At 42.4% G+C, this 27,026-nt stretch overlaps 1 protein-coding gene across 1 annotated transcript; it reads left to right on the top strand.

The window, feature by feature from the left end:
* Window positions 1-1,152: 1,152 nt before the first annotated feature.
* On the top strand, window positions 1,153-26,332 carry LOC125885569 (lysyl oxidase homolog 4-like). The gene is made up of 15 exons (XM_049571217.1): window positions 1,153-1,203; window positions 2,126-2,394; window positions 2,484-3,109; window positions 3,707-3,918; window positions 14,107-14,145; window positions 14,252-14,459; window positions 15,978-16,158; window positions 17,648-17,802; window positions 17,911-18,078; window positions 18,622-18,784; window positions 20,771-21,014; window positions 21,924-22,039; window positions 22,432-22,568; window positions 25,363-25,474; window positions 25,579-26,332. Exons 2-15 carry the CDS (start codon window positions 2,127-2,129, stop codon window positions 25,647-25,649), a joined length of 2,700 nt encoding a protein of 899 aa, XP_049427174.1. The 5' UTR covers window positions 1,153-1,203; window position 2,126; the 3' UTR covers window positions 25,650-26,332.
* The last annotated feature ends 694 nt before the right edge of the window (window positions 26,333-27,026 follow it).

The raw sequence follows: 27,026 nt of genomic DNA, 5'->3' as shown, positions 1-27,026 counted from the left end.
CTAAAACACCAAAAAAGTACATTTGAATAAAAGACATTTCTGCCGTTTCTAAATTAGATAAACTGATGTGGATTTCTGTTTTTATCACATGTTCAGTTTTAGGTTCAGTTCATTAAGTGTTAAACTACTGTAGCCTCATCTTTAGGTATATCTTCTCTTTTTCTCATTGAGTAACAGTCTGTCTCTATTCTTAGAGAGAGCTTCCTCCATGTGAGGAGGTGCCACGACTGAGGAGGTTATGAAACTGAACTTTATGAAAAGTGAAAGAGTTAAGACAGGCAGCTCCATTCTTACTGCACAGCACATAGTATTTATTTCATGACACCACTAACTGTGGGCATGGGATGGTGCCAGCACTGTGTGTGTGTGTGTGTGTGTGTGTGTGTGTGTGTGAGTGTGTGAGAGTGAGAGAGAGAGAGAGAGAGAGAGAGAGAGAGAGAGAGAGAGAGAGAGAGAGAGAGTTTGTGTATTTGTGCATATGATTTTACCATTGTGTGGGATAAAAAATGCACGCCCTTTAACCCTTTCAAACATCAGAGGGCAAACTGATTTTTTTTTTCTTTTTTTGTTTAACTTTTTTTTTTTTGCGTGAAATGAGCCTGAGAATTGGGTAAGACTTTGATACAGAACATTTAATACACAAACAATAAAGCAAGTATAAATGGACTGGCACCGGCATGTGTGTGATATAAGGAGAGAAAAATCCTTATGAAACCCTGCTCTTTTATAAGTTGAGCTCACGTGTCCTGTGTGCACTGACCATGTGACCACACGGTAAGAAAAAGCTGGTTTGCAGAGTAGCAACTCACTATATATAATAACAAGTGTTGGCAAGTCAAATTATAACAACCTAAATGTTGGTAGTCTGATTTGATGTTGGGAAAAGCTGAAAAATAAAGCTCATTGATTGTGTTTGGTTTTTCCTGTGTTTTCATTGATTTCCATGGTCAGGTTTTCTTTGATGGACGTTGAGTGATGGGAAGGACAAATGTGACCAGATGAAAAGGAGAAAAAAACAGTTGCATAAATGGAGAAAATGGGAGGGATGGATAAAGTGGCAGATCTGAGGGAGTGACAGAAAAAGAAAGAGGGAGGGAAAAGAGGAGAATAGAGAGACAGCAGGACCAAACTCACTGCCTTCCTTTCCTCCAGTGCTCTCTCCCTTCTTTCTCCTTGTGACTCCAGGCTGAGATCAACAGACAGGTGAGTTTGACTTTGGCATTTTTGTCTTCACATCACAATTTATCTCACATTTTGCCTCTGTCCATTTTCCCTCCATCATTCAAGATTCCATCCCTGCAGCTGTCTGAACTCACCCCTCTTTAACAACCTCAATTTTAGCCCCCATGAGTCTGACTTATTTTTTTTTAACACATATTTGTTTGTACTGTTGTATGTAGGCTTATGGAAAGCAGAATTTGACTGAGCCCTGACACAATAAGGTGTCTCTCTCATCTTCCAGATCTCCTCTCCTCTTGTTCCTTATCTCTCCAGTTTCTTCCTCTGTATTAGAAGAAAACTTTTTTAAAGGGGTGGTCCAAGGATGAATTAATCATTGCTCATTAACCAAAACGTCTCTCACAGTCGCCAACCTGCTGCTTTATTTATGTGTGAGAACATTTTTACGACAGTGTTTATTTGCTTTTGTGTCTGTTGGCTAAATGCATGCAGCTAAGCTTGAGGGTTTGCGGAAAGCCAAAGTTTCCGTTGGCTGGATGGAGAGGCTACTTTTAGCTTGGGTTATTACTCCCTTTACCCTGACTGGTTCAGACTGAGGACTCCGTCTTTCACAGTGTTTCTCAAGTTCCCTGACTGTCCTTTAAAGTCTCTGATTATTTTAAAGGATAAAAACATCTATCAATCTTTCATTTTTACTGTGGAATGTCCCATTAGGGTTAGAGGAGAAGTTTCAAATTATATGTTTTGTCAGAATATGGAATGTGAGTTCTATGGCTTTGCGTGATTTTTTGGATTTTTGTGGCAACACGTGCATAATGTATTTAGGGGCTCCTGCTTTACATATCTCTTCTCTGTTTTCCCCTCTCTTTATCTAATGTCACATCATTTCTGTTCAATGCCCATCAGCTCTTTCTTCATTCTCCACTGTGCATTTTTTGTTCCCTAGGATGCTGTGCCTCAGCTCCCTGTCCACACTCCTCCTCCTGCTTTTCCTCTACTCCCCTCCGCTGTCTGCCCAGGAAGTGCTTGTACGTCTAGCAGGTAGAGACCGGCGCGGTGCAAACGAGGGACGTGTGGAGGTGCGCTACAATGGCGTGTGGGGCACAGTGTGTGACGATAACGTAGATCTTAACCTGGCCAATGTGGTGTGCCGACAGCTGGGCTTTCAAGGTGGCTTGACCTGGGCGCACAGTGCCAAGTTCGGCGAGGGTCATGGTATGCCCAATCGTTTAGTTTGGAATAGCTTGCTACTAAAGTTTTCATTTCTTTTGATTCAATAACTTACCACCCTTTCTTGCTGTTAGGTTTGATCTGGTTGGATAATGTGCACTGCACGGGCACAGAGTCCTCTATTGCAAATTGTCACTCAAATGGCTGGGGAATCAATGACTGCACCCATGCTGAGGACCTGGGGGTCATTTGCAGCCAAGAAAGGAGACCAGGCTCCCCCGCTGTCCCCCTGGAGGAGCCTCCTCCATCATCCAGGCGCCAGCCAAGCCAGCCAAGACAGAGAAACCCACCACCATCGCCCCCAGCCCACATTACTTCATCTTCTGCAAGAGGCCATGAGATTGCCCTTCATCGCAACCCGACTTCTTCCCGTCGCAACAACATCTCCCCACAGGAAAATGGCCACGAGATCCAGATCTTAAGACGGAATCGAGGTAGTACCAGACCGAGCCCACAGGTGAGCCCGGCTCTGCCACAGGGGCACCAGCTCCCTTCGCGTCTGGCAAATGGTGCATCCTACAGGCAGAGACTGGAGACAGTGAGGTCCACTCCACAAGCAGTAAGACGAGAGGCTGAGGGACAGACAAACAGGCAGCCTGAGCGGAGGAATGACCGGCATCAGCAGCTCAGTGGGAATCATGTCGAACCAGACCCTGTTTATCCAAACGTGGGACTGGAGACTGATGCGCACTACACACAGGTAACAAAAAAAAACACATGTATACACGTACACAACTTCTAGTACACACTAAAGAAGTAGCCCATAGTTTTATTCAGACTCCTATACACAGCTGTCATTTGCGGAGACACAGGCCAGAGGACATGTATAATTAGAGACAAACCTAAAACCAGGCCTTCTCCAGATCCAGCTCTTATGTAGCCTTAAGTTTAGGACCCAACCACCAGAGGCTCAACAGTCCCTCTCTTAAAACATGCAAGAAACTCAGACCAAAGGAAGCTGAAAGACATCTATCACTTGTGTTTGGCTTCCTTTCTTTTCAACTTGCAGGGTTCACAACTTTCTTTACCATGACACGTATCCTGACACATCAGCCAAACTCTGTGTTTTCTGTTAGTTTCCTTCCTGCTGCCTATGTAATGTGGATGATTAAAGAGCGTGATGATAGTGTGCTGTCTGGAGATATTTAGCTAAACAAAGTGTTGTTTGAGCAAAGATGACGTCATGTTCATTAATGTGTGCGTGACAAAGATCCATTTTTGTCCCGTGCCAGTCTTTACTTAGGATAAAGCACTCCCATACTCTATAATTAATCATCTTTAAAAAAAAAAATTGCAGGGTTCTGAAAGGGTTCACTTAGAGGAAGCTCGTCTACGGCCTGTACTGTCCGGCAACCATGGCGGTCTGGTGACGGAAGGCGTGCTGGAGGTGAGGCATGCTGGGAGGTGGCGTCATGTGTGCAGCCATGGTTGGGACCTCAGCAGCAGCCGTGTCGTCTGTGGCATGTTAGGATTCCCTGCTGCAGAGGCGTTTGACCAAAACGCCTACAGGTGAGTGTGCGAGAGTGGAAATGATGGCGAAGAAGGAAGACGTGTGTGTGTGTGTGTGTGTGTGTGTGTGTGTGTGTGTGTGTGTGTGTGTGTGTGTGTGTGTGTGGTTCTGAAAGGGATGGAAAAGTGCAGTGGACTACACATCCCTTTACGGATTAGGCGGCCCCATTACTGTACCATCCCCCCTGTAGTAGAGATTAACCACAGCTGCTGTCATTAGTACAACCACACTTGGCACAACGTCCACTGTGGCATTAGCCGAGGCCGGCTGTCCGCCAGGCCTGTCTGCCCCATTGGCTGAGTGGGCCTCTACACAGACCTTTAAAATAGTCCTTGAGAGTATGTTATTAATGTCAGATCTAGACTACAAGATTATCATCATCATCATCATGGAGTGTGTCCTTACATGAAACCTTCCTTACATAGTTTCTAATCTCATATAATTAAGATGCCCCCAGTGAAAACTGTGTGCGGCAGCACTTTCTAAAGCAAAGTGGCATTTCTTAAAGTCTGAGGACTCTCCTCTGATCAGCTGGTGAGGCAATCATGTCTCTACCAATATTTTTCAGCTCTAAAAACAACTGCACTGCTGTCTCTCCACCACCAAGCGGATACAGTTAGCAGCTAGCTGATGAACACAGTGAAGCATTTAGCCGCTAAAAAAGACAGATATTTTCTTCAGGAGTTGGTGGAGACCAAACCATTGATGAATATTTGCCTGGGATTCATCAGGTGAGCAGACACATGAGTCCAAATCAAATCATAATGTTGTGCTGTATTTGCCAGATGTAAATATAGGCAACTGTTTGCTACGCTTTCAACATGCTAACTGTAAAGGTGATGATATGTCAGTGTTGTAATCGCAGCTTGTTTCGGCTGGACAAAGTATAATCTTCTAAAGGAATACTTCCCCGCCAAATTACCATTTGTATGTCAATTACTCACCCTTATGCTAAATACGCTAAATTAGTGAACAAACCTGTTTTTCTCGCGTGCCTTCACATTAAACGAGGAATCCAAAACACAGAAAATTCTTGATCAATTGAAGTCATAAGGGTCTACATTTAACAACAGCAAAACTATATGAAAACGTCTGTTTACAAGCTCTCACACAACTCGTACAGTATAATTTAAGGCTCATTTATCCAGCCATATGCTCAGTACTTCCCAAACACGTGTTTTCACTAAAACCTTACAGTTTAAACACTCTTGCAAAAATAGTCTCAAGCACAGATGAGCAGCGCTCCTACGCTGCGCAAAATGCATGTGTTTGGGTAGTGCTGAGCATTTGGCCTGGATAAATGAGACTTGGATTACACTGCATGAGTTGTGTGAGACTTTGTAAACTGATATTTTAATATGGTCTGGCTGTTAAAATGGACTCCTAAAACTAAAATTCAACAAGAATTTTCTCTATTTTTGGATTCTTCGTTCACTGTGGAGGCATGAGAGAAAAACAAAATTTTCTTCACAAATTCAACTTAAGCAAATTCAACTTGAGCAATTGATTTAAGCGGTATTTATACGTCTGCATCGGATTGACACCATATGTACGGCATAGGCTCTATATTGATGTAGAGCCTATGCCGTACTCTATGCCATGCACCTCCTCAGAAATGTAACGACATGTCACGGTGAGGCAGACTTCCTGTCTATTTTTGTAAGCTTTCCCTCAGTGGAAACAAAGCTTTTATATACTTTAATTTCACAGATAAGAAACAATAAATTGTGATGATGATATAGCCTCCAAAATAGCATTTTAAGTCTTGTGTGTGATTTATCCTAACTTCATATGGGCAGAGGAAATCTCCCCTCATTGCTACACTAATTTATACAATGTAAAATGCCAAAGGCTTGTGCTAATAACATAAGCATGTTGTATTTGTTTGGAAAATGTGTTAAAAATAAGACACAGTGAACCTTGTGAGTCGTAATAGAGTCGAATTTTGTGATGTTTCATTTGTTAGATGTTGCTGCTGTCCCTGGATTTATATCAGTAGAGGAAAAGTAGGCTAGCTGCTAGGCTAAGTTATACAATGTAAAGTGCCACAGGATTGTGCTAAAAACATTAGCATGTTGTATTTGTGGGGAAAATGTGTCCAGATAAAGACAAGTGCTTTGTCCGTGAATGCTGCGAGTTATAGTGAAGCCAGTTTGTGTACTTGTGTTTGAAATTGTTCCTATTAAGCCATGTTTAAAGTGTGTTTAATGTGTGTTTTGAATAAACTAAACTTTACAGCACTTCACAGAAACCCCGCCACCAACTGGTGTTTTGATGTTGTAACTGCAGAGTGACGCAGACACAGTCATTAGGAGGGTTAAATATTCCTTTAATGCAGGCTTAAACAACTGGGTATCTGATACACTTGATGAACACTTTGTCTTTTTATCAACGAGAAAACAAAGATTTGTTCATTGGTAGTCTGTTAGTTGTTGCATGGGAGCTGTGGCTTTTGAATCCCAACAAAACAAACACAGTGTTCTCTCTGCTAAAAATACACTGTGCTATGTGTTGTTTTGCTACAGGCATAAATGCACTAAGTTTAGCGTATAGACAGAAAACCCATTGAGTTACAAAGATAGCAGGAAAAGAAAACAGACTACTGGTTACTATTTGTCGTATGTTTTCATAAGTCTTTGATTGTCCCCCAAACACAAATCATTTACTCTACTAATGTCAGGCTGTTATGCTGATTTTGTGTCTATAAATCCAGCTCATCCATCTAACTTTAGCCATAAATACCCACTTTGGTAGGCTACCTACGCAAACCTTCAAAGCCCTTACACACATACCATAGAAAACCCCCAATATCTCACTTACACACACACACATACTGATATATGTCTGCCTCCACCCTCTTCGCACTACGAAACCTTACACAAAGTACGTCCAAAGTCCATGTGCGCATACAAATAAATACGCAAATATTCATGCACGCTTGCGCACACGCAAACACATCCCTCTGTGTGTCCGTCTGTCTGCCCACAGAGGTCTTTTTATGGCTTGGCTAACAGGACGACTGTACTGACCGCTGGCCTGCCCTACACCATCTGTCTCTCCATGTCGCCAATAATTACCCCTTGTGTCCTGCTCTGCTCTGCTCGGCAGCTGGATACAGACTGCTTTTCCTCAGCTGCCCTGTTCACCACCACGGCCACAGCCTAGAAATAAAGAACACTCTCTCATAGTGTGTTATCTCTTAAAGCTTCTTAAAAGCCATGTCCTTTGTGAGAAAACTTCAGAATTCCACTTGAATGGATGCTTCAATGTGGTCGAGTAGACCTTTCAAGTCCAAGATGGTGGTTAGCTGGTTGTCCACCATGCTAACTGTCGAAATCTCATGCTAATGTGGACAACAACATCGAAGAAACACCTCAGAGTTGTCTGGAGAAACATCCTATTTCTGTGCCAACAACCCGACCAGCAGCTTGTGTAAAGACTGGACCAGGCCAGAGTGTTGTTTGTTTTTTGTCAACCTCCACCCAGCTACGTGGGAGACGAGTGGAGCAGCCATTTTTGTCCAAGAGTAAACATCTGAGCTGAGAAGAAAGGGGTTTTTTTAACAAGCATTGAGGTGTGTTATTGGCATCTGGTAGTTTTGAAACCGGTATTTATGTTGGTGATTATCCTATTGAAAAAGTTTCCAGAGAAAGAAATTGTGATGTATCTTATACAGTTAGCACAGTGCTTAGTAATACTTTTAAAATGTATTACACTACAGATTACTGAATATAGCCCTAAAATGTACTTCATAACAAATTCCATTAGATTACTCAAACTAAGGAACATATTCTGAATACTTTGGGTTACTTTTTCTTCACCAATCAGCCATTCTTTGTCTATTGCGAAGCTTCTAAAGTGAGCAACGGGTATAAATAGAAACAGTGCGTCCAACAAAAAATTAGGTCAAAAAGCACTGCTGGGTCGTTCGCAGCCAGGTAGGACATTCCAATAAAAAACTATCAAACAGTTTCTCACTCACATCCCATTCAGTTTGGGCATGGTGTTAGAGCAAATAAAATAAAAACAAATAAAGCAATCCCTACAAGTCATCTATTTTTAAAGACAATGCCTGTATTTGGAATACCACTTATTTAACTGTGCCACAACACAGTTACTCATATTTTGTATTTTAAATACATTATTTATTTATTTGCATTTCATTACTCCCAAACCCTAAGTTAGCAACAGCAGTCACTGGGATGGCAATGTTGGTCGGACAGTCTGTCCACAGGCTGTTCTTAAGCACTATTTGTATGTATACCAACAAGAAGTAATGCACCAGCATTGGTGTATAACACACGGAATCATGAGCTACTAATTTGTATATGACCTACATAATCTGGAAGGCTGCAATCACGTCACCAATGTGCTGATGGGAGTAAAGACGGAAGTAATATAAAGAGCAAAAGTCTGTATAAGGAGACAGGTTGGGGTGGTGGATGGGTCAAACAGACACAGGACTTTCCCCTAGGACACCAGTGTTTGGCCCAATCTCGTTTCTACCCCTTAAATCTTCCACTTGGTATTGAGTGCCCTTGTTTGCAAGATAATCCTTGATGAGGGAAGTGAGAAATATTAGGGTAGAAATCTTTCCCTTAGAAATGAGACACCACTTCATGCAAATTGGCGTGGCCAACGTGCAGGCATACGTCAAGCATAGTAGCGACGCAAGATACCGGTGGTCATTCAAGTTTGAAAATGCCAGCTCCAGCGCTTGTGTTGTGGCGTGTGCTATGTTTATTCTTCTCCATCTGATGAATCAATGGAGAAGAAATGCTGAAAACAGGAGGTGCCTACGACGTCTTCTGGTTATGATTGATTTTGTTTGGGGAAGTCAATTTGTTTAAATATTTTGACGCTGTGTTCAACCGAGTCGCTGATGAGTTTACGCTAGTCCAACCATCTGTTGGTTGTATAGCCTATATTCTGATCGGACAGTAACAAATTGTTTTCCAAAACTTGCAGAAGTTGCTGACTTTGCAAGGTGTTCTGGGAAATTTTATCTTCCACTTCGTTGAAAGTGTAGGTCAGGGCTTCCTTGGAATCTAGGGCGGGTTTTAAGTGTTGGAAACCACTTCCACTACCTCAATTCTGTTTTGGGACACCACTAGCCTAAATGTGAACACGCACAACCAAGTGCAAGTGGGTATTTCTAGGGGAAGTGTGGGTACTGGGGCAAGCTCTTTGTGACCTGTAAACTTTTTCCTTAACCTAACCTACATTACTTAACTTGCCCTAACATAACCTACGAATCTTTATGTTAAGTATATAACTTTCCATGAGTACATATCTTTACCTTAAGTACAAAACTTTAATTAAGTACTTAACGTCACAGCGTCATTTATGGGGCACTAATTCATTAGATATCACATACGTGTGAGGATACGCTACTGTCCATCACATTTGATTCAGACTCCAATATCTCGCTACCCATGCCCCCCTCATGACGAATTGTGGTAACTTTTACTATACTTTCACTTTCCATCTTGTGCTAATATCAGGTCAAAATTTCAATTTGTCCGATGCTTTGGTTTATGTCCGAGGTAAAGAATTGTATTCAAAGCTTTGCTGTGCTCAAGTGCAGCCTCACAGAGCTGCTAGCGTGGCTGTAAACTTTTGTTTATATGGATGCACACACGTTAACAGTCACATCACATCTTCCCGGTGCTACCCACTGTGTTGGCAGTGGTCCATGCCTGCTCTTCACTGGGGTTTGAGTCCACTGGAACAGCTGTAATTATGGTCTGAGAGATCCACTAGAATATTCTCTTGACTGAACCTGCTGCACACCCTTTGCTGTGTCAGCACTTATTCCCTCTCTGGCCGTGGTGGTTGTTGTTTTTTGGTGTGACTGCCTTTGTCTCGGCCTGTTAAGTTGCTCAGTGCATTTTTACAGCATTTTAAATACTCCCCCACTTTGCTGTGCTTACAAAAGGCGAGCACTAAAGCCATTTTCCAGCTCCCTTGTTTCATCACGTCCACACTCTCTTTGAGGCTGACACTAACTTCACTTCTTCTAATTTACTTTAACCCCCTGCTCCTTCTACCCTCCTCAGTTACAGCTTTTTTTATGCCTTTGTGGCAATTATGCTAAAACCCACATTTCATGGAAAGTACATCATTATGACCCCGTTGAGTTTTTGTTCCATGGAGGTTGAAGGGACTGTTGAGAGTCAGTCCTGGAGCCAGTGTGGTAACCTGCTGAGCCGATTGTTCCAGTCAGGCAGCTTTGCATTCATGCAGTATAATAACAGGTTATCTCTGCCTTCCTGACAGTCAGATCCTCTCCCCAGTGTGGCTTATGGTATTGTGTGGTCAGGGTTGCATAAAAAAAAACTTGGCATCAAGGCTGAAGATCCTGAGAAGTAAGACAGTCTTCTCCTGGTTAAAAGGATTCAGCAGTGCTGCGGTCACAACCTGTTTGTTGTGCCTGAGGCTCAATGCTGTGGTTCACCTCCCTTCTTTTAAATCTCCTTGCTCCAACTTGTGTCTCTGACCTGACAAAGATCAACACCCACCGTGCTTTTAGCACTCAGTAGGACAACTAAAATGTGTCTGAGTGAAAACCAAGGCAACCCGCTTTCCCTCGTCCTGTGAAGTCAGACGATGCCCATAAAAGTTGCCCAGTTCACAGAGACTTACATCACTCGCTTGTTGTTTCCCAGCATGCAGTCGTAACGTTGGGTAAGGACGCTTGGGTTTTACAGACCTTTTGTTTTTACAGAGGCAAGGCAGGGAAAGTTGATATGTACGTGCATATTTCCATGTCTGGTGTGTGTGAACCAACATGCTACTGCTCGACCGCACAGCAGACACTGCCAAGCAGAGCAGGCAATTATATGGGTAGCACTCCCCGTCACCCTCTCCTCCGAGCCATGAACTAACACCCCCCTTACAGTCTGTCTCTCTCATTTTGATTTACCACCAAGTTATGAAACATTTTAAACTGTGCAGACACACACAGATAGATTCACACAAGCAAATACACACCATCACACACAGCTCACTCATACATATTCCTATTTACATTGCACGAAGAAGCCGTAGGATCTCTCACTTCTCATCAACATGAAGAAAAATCTATCCTCCTACATAGAGGCTGTTAAGGAGAAAGAACAGAAATAACGAAAGCAAATAACAAATAAAGAGAGATACTTACTGCAATGTTTCATCTGATGTGCATTTTAGTAGCAAAGAAAGTTTAGAAAACTAGAAAGTCTGGGGTAAAAGTTAAATATTTTCCTCAGGAAAATCTGGACTTAAAGGAAGACTCCGTCTTTTTGAGTTTTTCAAACGGAAACTTCCACTCAGCCGTAAGCAAAAAGCAGTCAAGTATAGAGCGCTGATTATTGTAATAACTGAAAGGACCACCTAAAATAAACAAATCTCAGTAAAAGTGAACGCTATATTTAGAATATTATCACCACTCAACTTTCCTGTCGGACAGCCCTTTCTAACAGGAACTGAAGCTGTTATATCGCTCCCTTCAACTCAACTCAACTTCAACTCCTTTGACAAAAAACTGTAATTTTACTTTGAAGAACAACACATTCTCACTCTGACCTTGTCACATATCTACGTTTGGTCATGGGCCTTCCACGTCCAGAAAAAAGAACAGGGTTTGGCTTCATAATCTTACGTATGTGAATACCTCTCTTCTGGGCGGAGGTTGGTGTTTGTTGGACCCATTAGCCACCACTTGCGTCCTCCCCACTCAGACTTTAGCCGCCCTAACTTTTGTTCTTGTGCCACCGCGTTTCCCCCTGACACTGCCAAGCACTGTTAAACTATGATGGCAACTGGCCATATATCATGCCAATGTTAAAGGGCAGCTTTTTATGTCAGTGTCTGATGCCGCAAGTCACTGCCCAAGTGCCAGATTTTGGTGGCTTCGGATTCAAGGAGTCAAACTAAGTACACTAAGAGCATGCGCCATCTTGCCAATTTGCTGTTGTGCATGTTGAGAGCATGCTCTGTAGAATGCAAGGACTGCTGCTCTTCCACTACCCCATTCATGCTCTCGATTTCCAAGTCCAATTTCCACCTGCAAAAATATATGTTTAAACAATGAAATCCTTTGTTCCAACTGATGTCATACCTCTGGATCAAAGCTAGCTTGTTGTCAAAATGGGGAATGTTTTATCAGGTTGGTTTCTGCCTCAGCTGGGATACAATGATGATAGTGTAGGTGATATGCACAGGTTATATGTTGGACAGGGTCTCAAACACGCAGAAGCAAATGGCTAAGAAACACATCCTAGACCAATAGGTGATAGTCACGGACCTCAATGCCTGCTTGGCTTCGACTGTTTTGTAGCATTCCATGCAGCAGTGATATTATGATGGTAGTGACAGCTCGATCCCCTGAAAAGAACAAGCTACTCCCTTTCATCGTGGACGGGTGATTGTTTGTCAGATCAGAGGTTTGATGTTTGGAGCAGCCAAAAAGTGTAGTTGGTAAATTACTGAGTGGTGTAGTTGCAGACTATGTATCTTTGTAACTGCGGAGAGAGTGTATTTTTTTAGAGGAACAGGACTTTGAGCAATGGGTGTTTGTTTTCAGAACATTCTCTGCCTGGATAGGTTTTTGTTGGGTGGAGTGGATGTAGGAAGACATTTTTTTTTCCTCACTGAAATGAAACACAGCATCGCAGATAATTTGCACCCAGTGTGCATAGTTGTCATGGGGTAAATGCACAATTTTCCGTATTTCTGCACCACATTTCTGAGAAGCGGCTTTTAGGCAAACATAGCAACATCATCATACAGGAACCTACGTCAGGTCATGTGAGACGTTTTTAGAACCGTTTGGGAAAGTAGTATTTTGATGATAAAACATACTTAGATTGAAATGTATTTATTTATATATATTTTATTACATTTCTAGTGGTTGCTAACAAACCCACAGAGACTTATCACTCTACTACGGACTGTTTTAGCATCTTTACTGTTTAGGTTCACTCTCGCCACTCTGGTCAGCTCCATTTCCAGCAGCAGAGACCTGCTCTGATAAATCCTCTGTACCAAACAACAGATAAAGTTAGTGACTAGCTGGTGAACACACACAGTGGAGCATTTACCAGCTAAAGAGCCAGATATTTTTTTTCCATACAGCAGTTTGTCTGGCTCAGGGTTTCTATTGTGGGCCCCTCCAGCCTCAAACACATTTCTCATCTAACGTTGGTACTACTGTGTATGACAACCTGTGGATTACCAGGATACTGGGGTTCTCCTGGAGAGGAAACATGTCCCGTTTTAGGTTGCCAAATATTTAATTGCATCATGAATCTGGTTGTACAGTAAACTCTGCTCCTGTCTATACTTGGTGTTGTGACTCATTTAATTCAGGCACATTCATGAAGGGCGTCAGTCATGCTGCACCTGTCTGTGGTCGCGCTGGTCGATGCAAGTGGTCAGCTCTAGTGTGTGTGTGTGTGAGAGAGAGAGAGAGAGAGAGAAAGAGTGTGTCACAGAGGGACACTTCCCAGACTCTGCCTGGTTGGTGAATCATTCTTTTTATTGAATTCTCGCTTTTTTTCTTCTTCACTTTTTAGGTTTAAGCATGGTGTGTGTGTGTGTGTGTGTGTGTGTGTTTCCCTTTACAGTTTGACTCTAGTTTAAGGTAATATCCATGAAGCTAGACACCGTTTACTGAACCCTGTTGGAGTTGGCAGACCTCAGTAAGGAAGAGGATCAATGTATAGTGGCTTATTCATATTTTTAGGATTTTTTTCCACATGGATGCCCCAAACCAGACATCCACTGTAGACATATAGACAAACACTGAAACAGAAATACGCCTGACTGTAGAAATGGAAGATCTAAAAAAAAAGTTATGACAAGAAGGTGGTGGTTTGAGAGGAAAGAAAGGAAGAAAGAGGGAGTTATGTGATCCGTTATTGTAAATCTCCCCGTCTCCTACATGAGGACTATGTTTATCCAAAGACACACACGCCCTTCCCAGCATGTTGTGTCTCCTACATAGCTTTCAGTTTGTTTATTTAAGGTTTGATGGACAGAATGGAAGAGTAGGGATGTTGAGAGGAGGAGAGAGGATGATTGAGGAGGAAAGATGTGAGTGGACAAAAGAGTGGATTGTGTGTGTAGGGCAGCTGGTTGTTTAGGCTACACGATGTAAAGATGCACAGTTGTAACTCCGGAGTGTGATGTACTTATTCTTTCAGGAAACTGTGGGACTCCAAGTTGGCCGATCCATCCGCAAGGTAAAGTCAACATCTGCTCTCTGAAGGATTTAACTTGTGTTTCAGAGATTATGAGCAGTGTGGCAAACCCCAAATAAACTTCTCCTCCACCTCTTTCCCCACCCAGGCTGAGGACACAGATCGGTAAGAAGGCCTACTGGGTGGAGAAGATGCAATGTCAGGGCACGGAGGTCTCTCTGTCGCAGTGTCAGGTCCTGCTGTCCCTCCCCAGGAGTGATGTACCGTGCCGTGACGGCATGCACGCTGTGGTCCGTTGTGTCCCTGGATCCCAGTTCACACGCTATGGCAGAGCACCTGCACCACCCGCCGTGCCGGTTAGTGTGCAGGAAGATGTTGAAACAAATGTGTTAAAATCAAAGGATGAGTTTAATATTTCATATTACTTATTGGTTTTCTTGCTGAGATCAATACCGCTCTCATGTTGGTTCACTAAATATGATGCCACAGCCAGGTTAGTTAGCTCAGCTTAGCATAAATACTGGAAGCAGGAGGAAAGGTGAGTGAATTAATGTTCCCTGGCTCAATATCCTCTTAATATGACACACTGAAGAGACTTTTCAAAGGGTTTTATATCCTCAGTAATGTCTTTCCCTAGGCTAAATGTTCAAAGTATGTTTCTGTGGTTCAATATGTTGAAATCACCAACCTACCTTGAAACCTTTACTCTCAAATTTGCAGGCAAGACAGTTTTCTTATTACCTCACATCTTCACAGTGGCTGAATTGATTTTTGCCAGTCAAACTGCATCTAAAACATCCATAAGTCTTTGTGCTTCTGCTATTTGAAGTCTCACATTATAAGTTTACATCAAGAGACATAGGACCCTGGGAACATAGGGAGAACACAGAGGAGGAAACTAGCGTTAGCATGGCTCTGTCCAAAGTAATTTTACGAATTAACATTAATGTAATAACATGTGCCAGGTCTAGAATTACTTCCAGAGTTAGATGAGATTGATATCACTCTCATATCAGTGCAGTACTTATGAAGCAATCCTACATAGTCTCACAGAAATACCTGAAATGGATACAACCTCTTAACAATGAATTGAATTGAACTGAACTGAACTGAACTGAACTGAATTGAATTGAAATGAATTGAATTGAATTGAATTGAATTGAATTGAATTGAATTGAACTGAACTGAATTGAATTGAATTGAATTGAATTGAATTGAATTGAACTGAACTGAACTGAACTGAACTGAAATGAACTGAAATGAACTGAACTGAACTGAACTGAACTGAACGTCCATTTCATGTATTTCTATGAGACTGGGCTGAGCAACCAGCAACTGGTTACTTCAACAGAGGGAACTAGCGAGCTTGGCTCTGTTCATAGGTGACAAAATCTGCCTGCCAGCACCACTAATGAACGCATTACATCTGGATTGTTTAATCTGCACAAAACTACAAATTGCAGTTCTACATGGTCTTTTTAACCATGCTGACTTTAGACAGATCCAAACTAGCAGTCCCCTGACCCCCTTCTGTCTGTGTTAAGCTAAGCTAAGATAAGCTAAGCTAACTATCCTAGCAAAAGGAACAGCCCACGGAGGTCAACACAAAGGATCTCAGATTAACATTTATATATTTTTTTTAACAAGAGCGTATAAGAAATGTCTTTTAGAACAATATGATTTTAGACAAAAAAAAATCATAGTAGAATGTATATATAACATCTACAAATATCATTATCATGCTGATAGAAGGTTTCTGAAGCCGTCTAACTGCTCTGAGAATGTAGCGCAGAGCATCCAAATGCCAAGTATAACATTTTCAAATCATTTCACATTCCTCCATTTCTTACCTAAACTCTTCCTTTTTCCTCCAGCCTGTCGTGCGTCTGAAGGCAGGGTCCCGCCTCGGCGAGGGCCGTGTGGAGGTGCTGAGGGAGGGCAAGTGGGGCACCGTGTGTGACCACCTGTGGGACATCACTGCGGCCAGCGTGGTCTGCAGGGAGCTGGGCTTTGGGACAGCCAAAGAGGCGCTCACCAAGGCTCAACTGGGACAGGGTAAGATAGGACACATAAACATAGCCACACACATAGTGTACATAAAGTGCACTCTGAAGTCTTTCTGGTGCTTTCCAGTGATGCATTCACTCACCATGCCCGGTGAGGTCATGGTGGGGAACATTTGTATGTTTAAACAAAACTATAACTTTATTTGTAGTTTTATCCTAAAGTGAGCAGATAACCTCATTCAGGAAATCATAGAGTACAGATCTGATAGCCACCTATGTGCTGAATAGTACAAACTTTGAATCAGCGCCTGAGTACTCCATGCTTCTGAGTATGATCAGTTTAGTTCAGCGATCCTGGAGACTAAACACTTCTCAGCCTAAATGTCTGTTGCTAAACGCAGCACTCCAGGAACCATGAGCCTGAGCAGACAAATAAACCCAGAGAAAATGTTTACAGCCTGACTTCTACTTCTATCGCAGGAGCTGATTGTTGAGGAACTCTACCCATGACCAATTATATGAGTGTAAACTATGCTTGGAGGTTCCAGCGACAAAAACAGTGGCATGTGTTGTTGTCAAAATAAACCTGTTGTATGTGAAAAAGTTAGCTCAGCTTTGAAATCAGGATGTCAGGCAATCAGCAGTGAGCAGGACTGTGATTACTTTGGCACTGCTTTTGTTGTGGGCATGAGAGCACAGCCGCTAAACTGTCCAGCAATAATAGAGTTAAACATTTTCCTAGGAAAGAGACCCTGCTTTCACACACTTTCACACACAGTTATTGTCCTTTTTTTTCTCTCGCCGCACCTCTGCAGTAACTCTGTAATCACGTTCATTTCCTCCCATTATCTTTCTGCCCAAACGAGCACATAGCATGTCCCATAATGGTGGCTGCATTTCCTTCTCTCTACTTTACTTAATGAAGTAATTCATGGAAATTCATTTGAGTGTTACTTTAGGGCTCTATTAAAGTAGGTGCTATACTGCAGTTATGTCTAAATAATGAACATGGTTAAGTGTCAAAATGGAGCACTGTGGCTTTTAAAGTCTCAGGCCAGTTTACCAGAGCTGTGTGAACATATAGGAGATGACTCTGTGCATTATAGGAGCGACATTAAGGCTCACTGTCAGAGGGGAGCAGCTTGAAGCTGGACTTGATGACATCATTAGCTATTTAAAGCCAAATTATAGGGCTTTAGCCTGAGCCTCACACACCTACACAACAACACTGATGTGTTCAAAGATTTTCCTCCATTTTGCCATTTTTGTTACTATTTTAGTTTATAAAGCGTGGCCCTGGTGTGCATGGTGCTGCACAGAGTGTACAGTAATTTAGACAGAAAGCTCTCTGGCTGAGCTCAGAGCCACATCAGAGGTCCCGATCATGTCTGGGCTTTTAATCCTTCTCTGTGGACATCTGTGGCTGCAGAGCCATCAGGTTCCTTTAAGTACCATGTGCATGTTCATGTCTTTTTGCATGTGGCCTATGGTTTGTAAGACACATGTGAATCAATCAACTCCACGCCCTTTCTCTGTAGGTACCGGCCCCATCCATATGAACAGTGTGCAGTGCACAGGCAGGGAGAGGTCGGTTACAGAGTGTGTCTACAGACAGGTGCCGCTTTACAGCTGCAAACACAACCAGGATGTAGCTGTACGCTGCAACGTGCCCAACACTGGCGTGCAGGCCACGGTGAGAAACACACAAGCACACGCATACACACACACACACACACACACACACACAGGTATTTAGTAGTGTGACTGACAAGAAAACACTGTCTCCTCCCTGAACCTTCAGGTGCGTCTGGCAGGAGGCAGAGAGCCCTCAGAGGGACGTGTGGAGGTGCTGATGGAGGTCAGAGGGGTGAAGCGCTGGGGTTCCGTCTGCAGCGAGAACTGGGGCATCAACGAGGCCATGGTGGTCTGTCGACAACTGGGCTTAGGCTTCGCATCAAGAGCTCATCAGGTAAACAACAGATTAGAACTTTTTTTGCAAGTTTTCGCTTCGTGTTTTCCTCTTTGGTCTCTGAGCTTTTGTTCTGTGTGCTCCTATAGTTCCTTCTCTCCTCTTTCTCTCTCCATCCTGCTGTTTGTGTGTCTGTGCTGTGTTATTACTGAGGCCTGAGGTAATTACAGGCTTCTCAAACGTCCACTTCCAGTGCACCGAAAATAAAAGAGGGAAAGTGAGGCGAAGAGAGATCGGGAGAAATTCACAGAGCAAACAGACTGAAAATAGAACTGTGCATGGAAAGGGCAGCGTGAGTGTGTTTTAAACGGGGGCTGCAGGGAACATTTAACAGGCAGTTTTAAAATTGTGAAAAAGAGTGGAAAATGTGATAATGTGCACTGATAGTTCCTATAAAAAATGGCTTTTCTTTCTTTATAGCGGAGTTTGCCTTCAGCTTGGACATTTTTCACGTCTTATTGTCATTATTCCATAAGCGTTTAACACAGCTGAACAAACTTATGATTGTGTGTGAATTTGTTCCCTTCTTGTGTCTCTGTGCAGGAGACCTGGTACTGGCCTGGCTCTGCAGATGCTGGGGAGGTGGTTCTGAGCGGAACTCACTGCATCGGCACTGAGATGTCCATCCAGCAGTGTCGCAGAAACACAAATGTCTACTGTCCCAGAGGAGGAGAGGGCAGGGCTGCAGGAGTCACATGTGTAGAAAGTGAGTCCAAACCCAGCAAACACACACGGACACATTTGTATTTGTTGTGTAATGTTTGTTAAAGGGGAACTGCACAGATTTCACACATCAGTGCCTCGGGGAACACTGCTGCTCTATGGAAAAAAGTCGCAACAAGCTTTTTGTGGCTTTAGAAGGAACTGCGTGAAGTTTGATTAATCGCCTCCAGTGATGTCACTTGAGTCAGCAACTGCAAGTCTGAAAATGAAACAAAATCTTGAGGTGTGAAGTAAGAAAAAAGTGAGCTTACCAGACCTCTGTAGCCAGCTCCTCGTCTCTGCTTGAGGCTACATTAGTTGTTGTTAGCATAACACATTTGTATCTATAGCCACTTTCACACATGCACTGCAACCCTGAACTCTTCCCAACATATAGAGGAGCTGTATGTGAGGAGGTAAATGTCCAAATCTGCTGGACCAGACCTTAAACAGACTGTATCTTGCCAGCTCCCTAATACAAAGCCCATATAATGTCCAGTGGAGTTGGAGTGGAGTTGCTTTCAGGGCATGGGCCCAAGTACTCGGATGAAACAAGTATCTTGTATAATAATGTATTGTTTTCATGCATTTTTTTTTACAAGTATAATCAGAGTAAAATGCATCAGTATTCATACTCATGATGAAGGAAAATATCTTACACTTGTGATAAAAAATGATCTGAAGCTGAACCCTGAGATTGTTCTGTAAATAGTTTTCTGATAAATAATGAATATAGCAACTTCTGATCAACCCATATCAATTTCAGGCTTAAAATAACAAGTTTTTGTTAGACCACACCCACATACAGTATATACCCCACCCATTTTAAGTACAGATATGGACGCAGATCTTTTATTTGGCTGAACAGATACAAATACAGATGCAGATACTTCTGTACTCAATCATCCCTAGTTTGTGTTACAATGAATGGATTACTGCCAGAAAGGGCGTTATGGCAGAAAGCCCTGAAGGCAATTTTCTCCCACGTGCGCACAAAACCATAAGAACAGAAACATCCGAGGTTGAAGAAGAAGGGTCATTTACATGAGGACACCAATAGAAATGTCTAACTGGAGAGAAGAAAAGATTCTGGAATTTCTGTCAGTAAGGACCGATGCAGACATCAGACAAATTCTAGGAACAGGAAGAGACTTGGTTGTTTGTGGCTATGTAAACAAAACACTGCGATTTCTGCAGTGTGGTTTCGGCCTCATACCCTGCTCCTGGACGCTCTCCCCGGGTACCAATACTAGCCTGAGACTGTTAGACTGCGTCTGACATGGACAATCTCCTGAAATGTCCAGACTTGGCTCTCTGGATATTGTCAGGAGTTCATATGAGAAAACAGCTTTTGACTAAACTGTCGGTAGTTGGGTTGCATTGTGGGTGATGTAGGTGACAGGTTTGGACAAAGAAGAAGAATTCATGGATGTATAAAGAGAACTGGATACAGATTGGGAGGTGGGCTCATCTCTATGAAAGTTGCTCCGTGGCACATGAAGCCAAAAAAGGTTGACCTCCTGTGTGTAAAGTTACCTGGATTTTCCACATCATTTGGTCCATAGAGCAGGAAAACTAGAGACTTTTGCCAGCCGAGTGATTAACTTTCAGTTTAGCTCTCCTCTAACTTTAATGGAAATAGAATTCTTCGAGACTTTCCAAATGTTATCGGATCAAATAGACCAAATCTCATATGGGCTGTGACGCTATTAAAAACTTATCCAATCATTTACAGATTTCTTTTTCCCAATGTAAGTCCATAGAAAGTCTTTTTGGGCCCAATAGCATTACACGATGAACCCAGAAGTTGTAATTCCACTGTTTGGCCACTAGGAAAATAGGCTTCAAATTCTGGAGGACTTTTGGGGGGTCTAGTGGAGTAAAAAGAAACCTCTTTAATAGTCCATCATGACTCGCAATTCCAATGGAAATGCAATTATAAATCAATAGAGTTCTCTCATAATTAAACTCTGACCCTCTGTCCCTGCAGCTGCTCCTGACCTCGTCCTGGATGCTCAGCTCGTTCAGGAGACGGCCTACCTGGAGGACCGACCCCTCCACCTGCTCACCTGCGCTAATGAAGAGAACTGCCTGTCCTCCTCTGCCGCAAGGATGAACTGGCCCTATGGACATCGCCGCCTGCTCCGCTTCTCCTCCCGTATTATGAACCTGGGCCGTGCTGACTTCCGACCCCGAGCCAGCAGAGAAAGCTGGACATGGCACCAGTGTCACAGGTAAGTCTGGAGGGGAGGAGACATTGACAGTGTTTTCTCCAAGCCATTGTGTCACTCAGAGGAGATTTCAGGTTTTCATTTTAACCAACAGCTGCTCATTTTACGCCCTCAGCCAGATAGGGAGTAACTATGTGGTGACTTTAGCTGCTGCAGGGTTTGGTTGGAAATAAAAAGCTTCATAACCTCCGTGGCACAGGACTGGGCACCATAATGAAGTGGCACGAGAAAAAAGAAGCACTTAAGAAAGAACACTGGTGCTAGCAGAAGTCAGAAAACTTATTGACTGCGGCAAAAGATGAATGGGCCTGTAAGATTTGGCGAATGAAATTGCATCACAGTGCTGGACTATAAATAACCCAACACATATAAAAGTCTGTTATTTAGCTCAATAAACACAATCTTTTATCCTCCAAAATGATGTTTGCAATAAACATCCTCCTCACTGGTCACCCAGTTGTTACAGTCAGAGCCATGACTGCACTCAGAGCACCCTGGCTTCTTATCTCCGCGGTTGTGGTTTCATGTCCCAAAACGAGAGGCACAGCTCGGTGTCTCTCCCAGCCACAACCCAATCACTGCCTCCTCAACCAGCAAACACATGGTCTGACTTCTGGTACAGTCTGTTCTGGGAATGGCTCTGTAATGAGAGAAAGAGTGCCACCAAACTGATATCTATCTGCCTACTTGTGTTGTTGTTTTTTTTAACAATTGTTGCCTGTGATCTGATTGATGCCTTTGCAACAATATAGCAGGATTTATGGCTGCTATATTTCAGATGAACCTCAGGGTTTTTTTTTCACAGGGTGATGTAGGTGTGCACAAAAAACGCAGTAAATTAAATGGAGATCTGTCTCTGTCTTCCTTTTCTTCCTTCACACATTAATCATGTCATCCTGATCCAATTCCCAGGCACTACCACAGCATTGAGGTGTTTACCCACTACGACCTGCTGACGTTCAACGGGACCAAGGTGGCAGAAGGTCACAAGGCCAGCTTCTGTCTGGAGGACACCTACTGCCCTGATGGTAAGACATGATTACAGATTAATGTCACATAAATCTGCTTCCTGAGTTAAACATCTGGAAACGAGAGCAGAGTTCGTGACAAACAATCAAGAATACATAAAAGTGCAAAGCTGAAATCCCATAATGAGCGTTCAAAGTCAGACTGTAAGATCAGGGGCCAAGCCTAAATTGATCTTGGCTTCACAGAGCCCAGACAGCTTTACGCAGCTTAGATCCTTTCTATTCATTTGAAAGTCTCCAAAAAAAGATTTGGTTTTTAAATCATTTTGTTATAATTTCAGGCTGGCGGTAGAAATCCAAATCCACAGTGACTGACAGCGAAGACGATTTACACTTTACAGTTGTCTCTTTTTATGCCTCCTCATTTGTTTACAACTTTTTTTCTCTACCAGGTATCCATAAGCGATACGCCTGCTATAACATGGGTCAGCAGGGCATCTCAGTTGGGTGCTGGGACACCTACCGCCACGATATTGACTGCCAGTGGATCGACATCACAGACATACGGCCTGGTGAATACATCTTCCAGGTTAGGAAAAAGAAAGCATCTTCTAAATCTTAATATCACTTATTGCGGTGTGCGCAGCTGTCTGTAGAGTTAATTGCGAAACTGTTAGTCCAATAAGAGTGCAAAGAAAAAAATAATCTACCTTCAATCTTCATGGTGAAATCGCATCATCTAAGTAGCTTACACAACCTCTTAGATCGGGCGTGAAAGCAAAAAAAAAAAAAAGTTTCAACAGAGTTTCAACATCTGAAGGGGCACATGAGATAAAAGTTAAAAGACTATAATTTGGGCTAAATGGCTCTTGGCTGGTGTACCATTCAGGTGTACAGTATGCATGTAGTTTTAAGGGTGTGTGCATATTTAAGGAAAGTGAATTTAGTCTGGATTTATATAGAAAGTAGACCTGCTATTAGTCCACCCTCTCAGTGCTTATTGGCAGTGGAACAGCTCTGTCAGCACTTTACATTTCTGCAGAGAGAGTTTTGTGTTTGAAAGCAGACTTTGTTACATGTCTCGTCCATTTCTAGACATCCAATCTGCTGTGGTGACCTACTCATCTGTCCTCCCTCTCTGTCATTTGTTCTATTTTTTCATGGCAGCTCAGTGGCAGCAAAGTGATGATGTTTACAGTTTGTCATTATTTTCGGAGTGTTTACATAAAATCAAGATGTTTACGTGTGACTTGTTTTTGCACGTGTGTAAATTGCATGCAGGGCTGGTCCGTCCATACGCATGCGACGAGCCACGTCTTGAGAGATAAAACCACACGCATGTCATAAAGCAAAGATCCACTGTTGCCACGACGACGTGACCCAGCGGCACTTTGTGGCCGTGACTGCGGTTGAACAGTAGTTGAGCTGCTCATAAATTTGTGTAAGAAGTGAGAGACGGAGGGAGGGCGCAGATGCTCACTCGTCTTTCATGCAGCTGGGTGTTTCTCTGAGTCTTTACCAAGAATCGCAGGGTGGCGGCCTTTTTTAGGACTATACATTTAGACCGATGAGTCACGTCCACCTCAGCTTGATTGCTCCTGATTGCTCCGTCATTTGAAAATCAGCTGCACAACCTCACAGTCTTTTTACATGACAGTGACGACCTTTCATTGTACTGTAAAACAGGCTGCGGGCCCTTTGTTTCACATTATTACAAGAGCTTTTAAAAGGGCATCAGCTGCCACCCAGTAAATATGGCCTTTTACACTGGGACTATAAAATATGTGCTGAAATTATTGGCTGCACTCTACATGCAATATTAAAAAATATATGAAGCTCTCAACACCAAATTTGGTTGAGAATTTAATGAAAAAGAATCATAATTATGAATATTTTACATCTCAGATCTTTGCCTGTAAATATAATTGGCACCACAAAATTTATACTGTACTTTAAAAAATGAAACGGGGTTGCTTTGTTGAGTATGTGGTCAGGTTATCTGTTTGATGTGTGCATCGGGAAAATACATTTGTGTGCTTTTCTTATATACTGCAGGCAGGCAGACAGGGTGGAAAACAACAAACCATGGCAACCAACCATGGCTACAGCCTAATGATAGGCTGCGACTTAAATCCAAACCCAAAACTGTCATCTGCATCTCTAGCCCTTTTTTTTAACTGCATGGAGATAACAGTGGAAAGTGATGTCATGCATCACTTGAACCCCTAATTTATACATCATGAGCCTTATAGAAAAGGAGAGAACAATAATCCTGTGGCTTCTCAGTTGAACTTGTGGAAGACCAGTTGTTTCCTACTGTCTGACGTGAAGTGTTGCTTTCTCACTTGTTTCTTTTATTTTATTAAACAGTCCCTCCACGATTAGGCAGAATTAGAATCTATTTATGATGATAGGTAGGGTTCAGTGTTGGGGCTGCAGTATTAAGAGGCATTTGCTTGGATTTTGATCCATTAATTATAGACATGTTTTAAAAATCCATACGTGTATGCTTACAGAGACTTTAAACAAATATAATATAATATCATCTGCATACAGGGAAATACAACTCATGTGTGCATCTGTTAAGCCCAGTTCAGACCAAAGATCTGCGATGAGTTGAAATGTGCAACTACTTGCAATATGCTGTTCTGCAATGTTCTAAAAACCAGCCAGCCAATGCAACTAGATGAGACGGTGTATCATCTCTATGCAACAACTCTCTGTGTTTCCATTCTGATTGCAGCTTTTCTGGCTTATTTTGTGGCTGAATATAATTTGTAGCTTCTAAAATACATCCGACACCGGAACACATAAGGACGGAATGAGAGAGCTTGGCGTGGGCAGAGCACCTGCCATAGCAAGCAAACATGCCATCTGCAGTTATTTTGGCTTGACCAGCGGACTTCACTACAAGCTGATTGGCTTGAAACAGATAATGTGATTTACATTCTAAAACCAGCCACAGGTTATTTGACCAGCTGCAAAAGTTGCAGGTGACACCATCAGCTGGCTTAAGTCGAGCTCAGACGGCTAGTTCACACCATTGCAACTTTTCTCTGTAACGTTCTAAAACGGTTTCGTCTGGTCACAAATCTTTGGTCTGAGCTGGGCTTTACAAGCTGGGATGTTATAACTGCCTTTGCAAGTGGTTCAGTTGCAAAGAGCTGTGGAGACGAGTCAGCCTTTTTTGTGCAACTGTTGCAATAAGGAGGGAAATAGGGAGGACAGGACACCTATCATTACATAGGCTATTTACAAAGTTGAAATATATACCTAACATACTTATTATACTTTGTAGGTTTTGCATATTGTTAAAAGTCGTCCTTTAATAAATCCTGTCTGAAATCCTGTCCATCTTGTCTCTCGTCTATTTCCTTTTACAGGTGGAGGTCAACCCTTCCTTAGACATGGCTGAGTCTGATTTCCAGAACAACGTGATGCGCTGCAGATGCAAGTACGACGGAGCACGAGTTTATATGTTCGGATGCCATGCAGGTAGAGTGTGGAGACTTTTTCAGTGCACATGCATTTTTACATCTCAATACTTCCCCTATTTGTTGCTATGAATTCTATTTGTTTTCTTTGTCTGTTTTCATCAGGTGATGCTTACAGTGCAGAGGTGGAGGACTTGTTTGACCACCAGCGTCAGATCTCCAACAACTTCCTGTGAATTAAGGAACATGCAGATTTAAGGACAGAACAACTGTACAACTCCTCACCACACCTCAACATGCCATGGGAAGGAGGTTGAATGACAATGACATGCCAGTAAATAGAAAAATGAGGGCCTGAGGGAGGAGGGTGGGGGGGTGAACTGGTATGGTATGGTTTGGGAGAGACTTCATGCAAATATGACCAATTAGGATCCTGTGACTGATTGTCATCTGCAATGACTGTTCCTGTTAGAAAGTCAAAGAGATTTAAGGGGACATGTAGGAAGAGGAAAAGACCACAAGTTAAGAAATACGACCAAAGTTGGTCTTCACAAGCATCATGTCACCACGATAAAACGTAGAGTAGTTCACAGTTTCAAAAGCGTGTGCTGAATTTTGTAACAAATTGAATTCCCTTGATCAAAATATATAAACCACAGTTAACAAAGTAATGACATGAAGGCACATGAGAACAACACATCCTTTACTTTTACAGTACACCATCAGGCTGTCGTCCATGTAATATCAACCCAGGTATCAGACTGTCAACCAAACTCTGTACATGCTTCCTGTGCTTTCACTGTCCACATTACTAATGCAGTATTTACTGTTACAACTGTGTGGTTAAAATGAGATTTTTTTTTTAATTTCATGGTGCTATTTTTGCCTTATTTGAATAAATATTGTAATGTATTGCAAATGTATTGTCATGTACAGTTTTATATTACCTCTCTGGAATATTGTTCTTTAGGTCTCTAATTTATGCAGAATTTTAATGTACTTTTGAGTTGAAACTTGTCCCTGTGTGGCTGTGTTTTGTATTGTTAATTTTATTATGACAGATATTTTCTTCTTGTTTGTTTTTTGACCTGTTTAACATCGGTAACATCAGATGAGATGTGGTTGTACCACGGTATTGCGCCTTGAACAGGACTTGGTAATGGTAGTGAAAGAATAAACATCAGACTGACAAACTCTATGTTTATTTGAGGCATGGTTATTTGACTGCAGAGTTTTCTGATGCAGAACAAGGATAATGGTTAATGTTACAGTTTCTGCAGATTTGGGGAATATGCAAACTAGCTAATTGAGATTCCCTTGTTTAACATAGTAAAGATAAATGATAAATAGTCAAGTTATCTCTTGACAGCAGTTTATACAGTGCCTTGTGCTAGTTTGTCTGACAGCATGCAGACTCCTTTGCTTCCTTCAGCAGATTTAAATAAAGATCTACAGTAAAAAGAGTGAAGCTTCAACAACAACTGGGTTTCCCATCTTTTCCCAGGGAGCCTGAGCTAACCCGTATTTTATGGTTGTTTCCAACCTCATTGCCACTGATGAACACATACAAACACTGTGGAAACTTTCACAGCTGCCCATTGTCACATTACACA

Source organism: Epinephelus fuscoguttatus, linkage group LG3 (assembly GCF_011397635.1).
Source record: "Epinephelus fuscoguttatus linkage group LG3, E.fuscoguttatus.final_Chr_v1".
Lineage (NCBI taxonomy): Eukaryota > Metazoa > Chordata > Actinopteri > Perciformes > Serranidae > Epinephelus > Epinephelus fuscoguttatus.
This window is presented reverse-complemented; position numbering and strand designations above follow the sequence as displayed.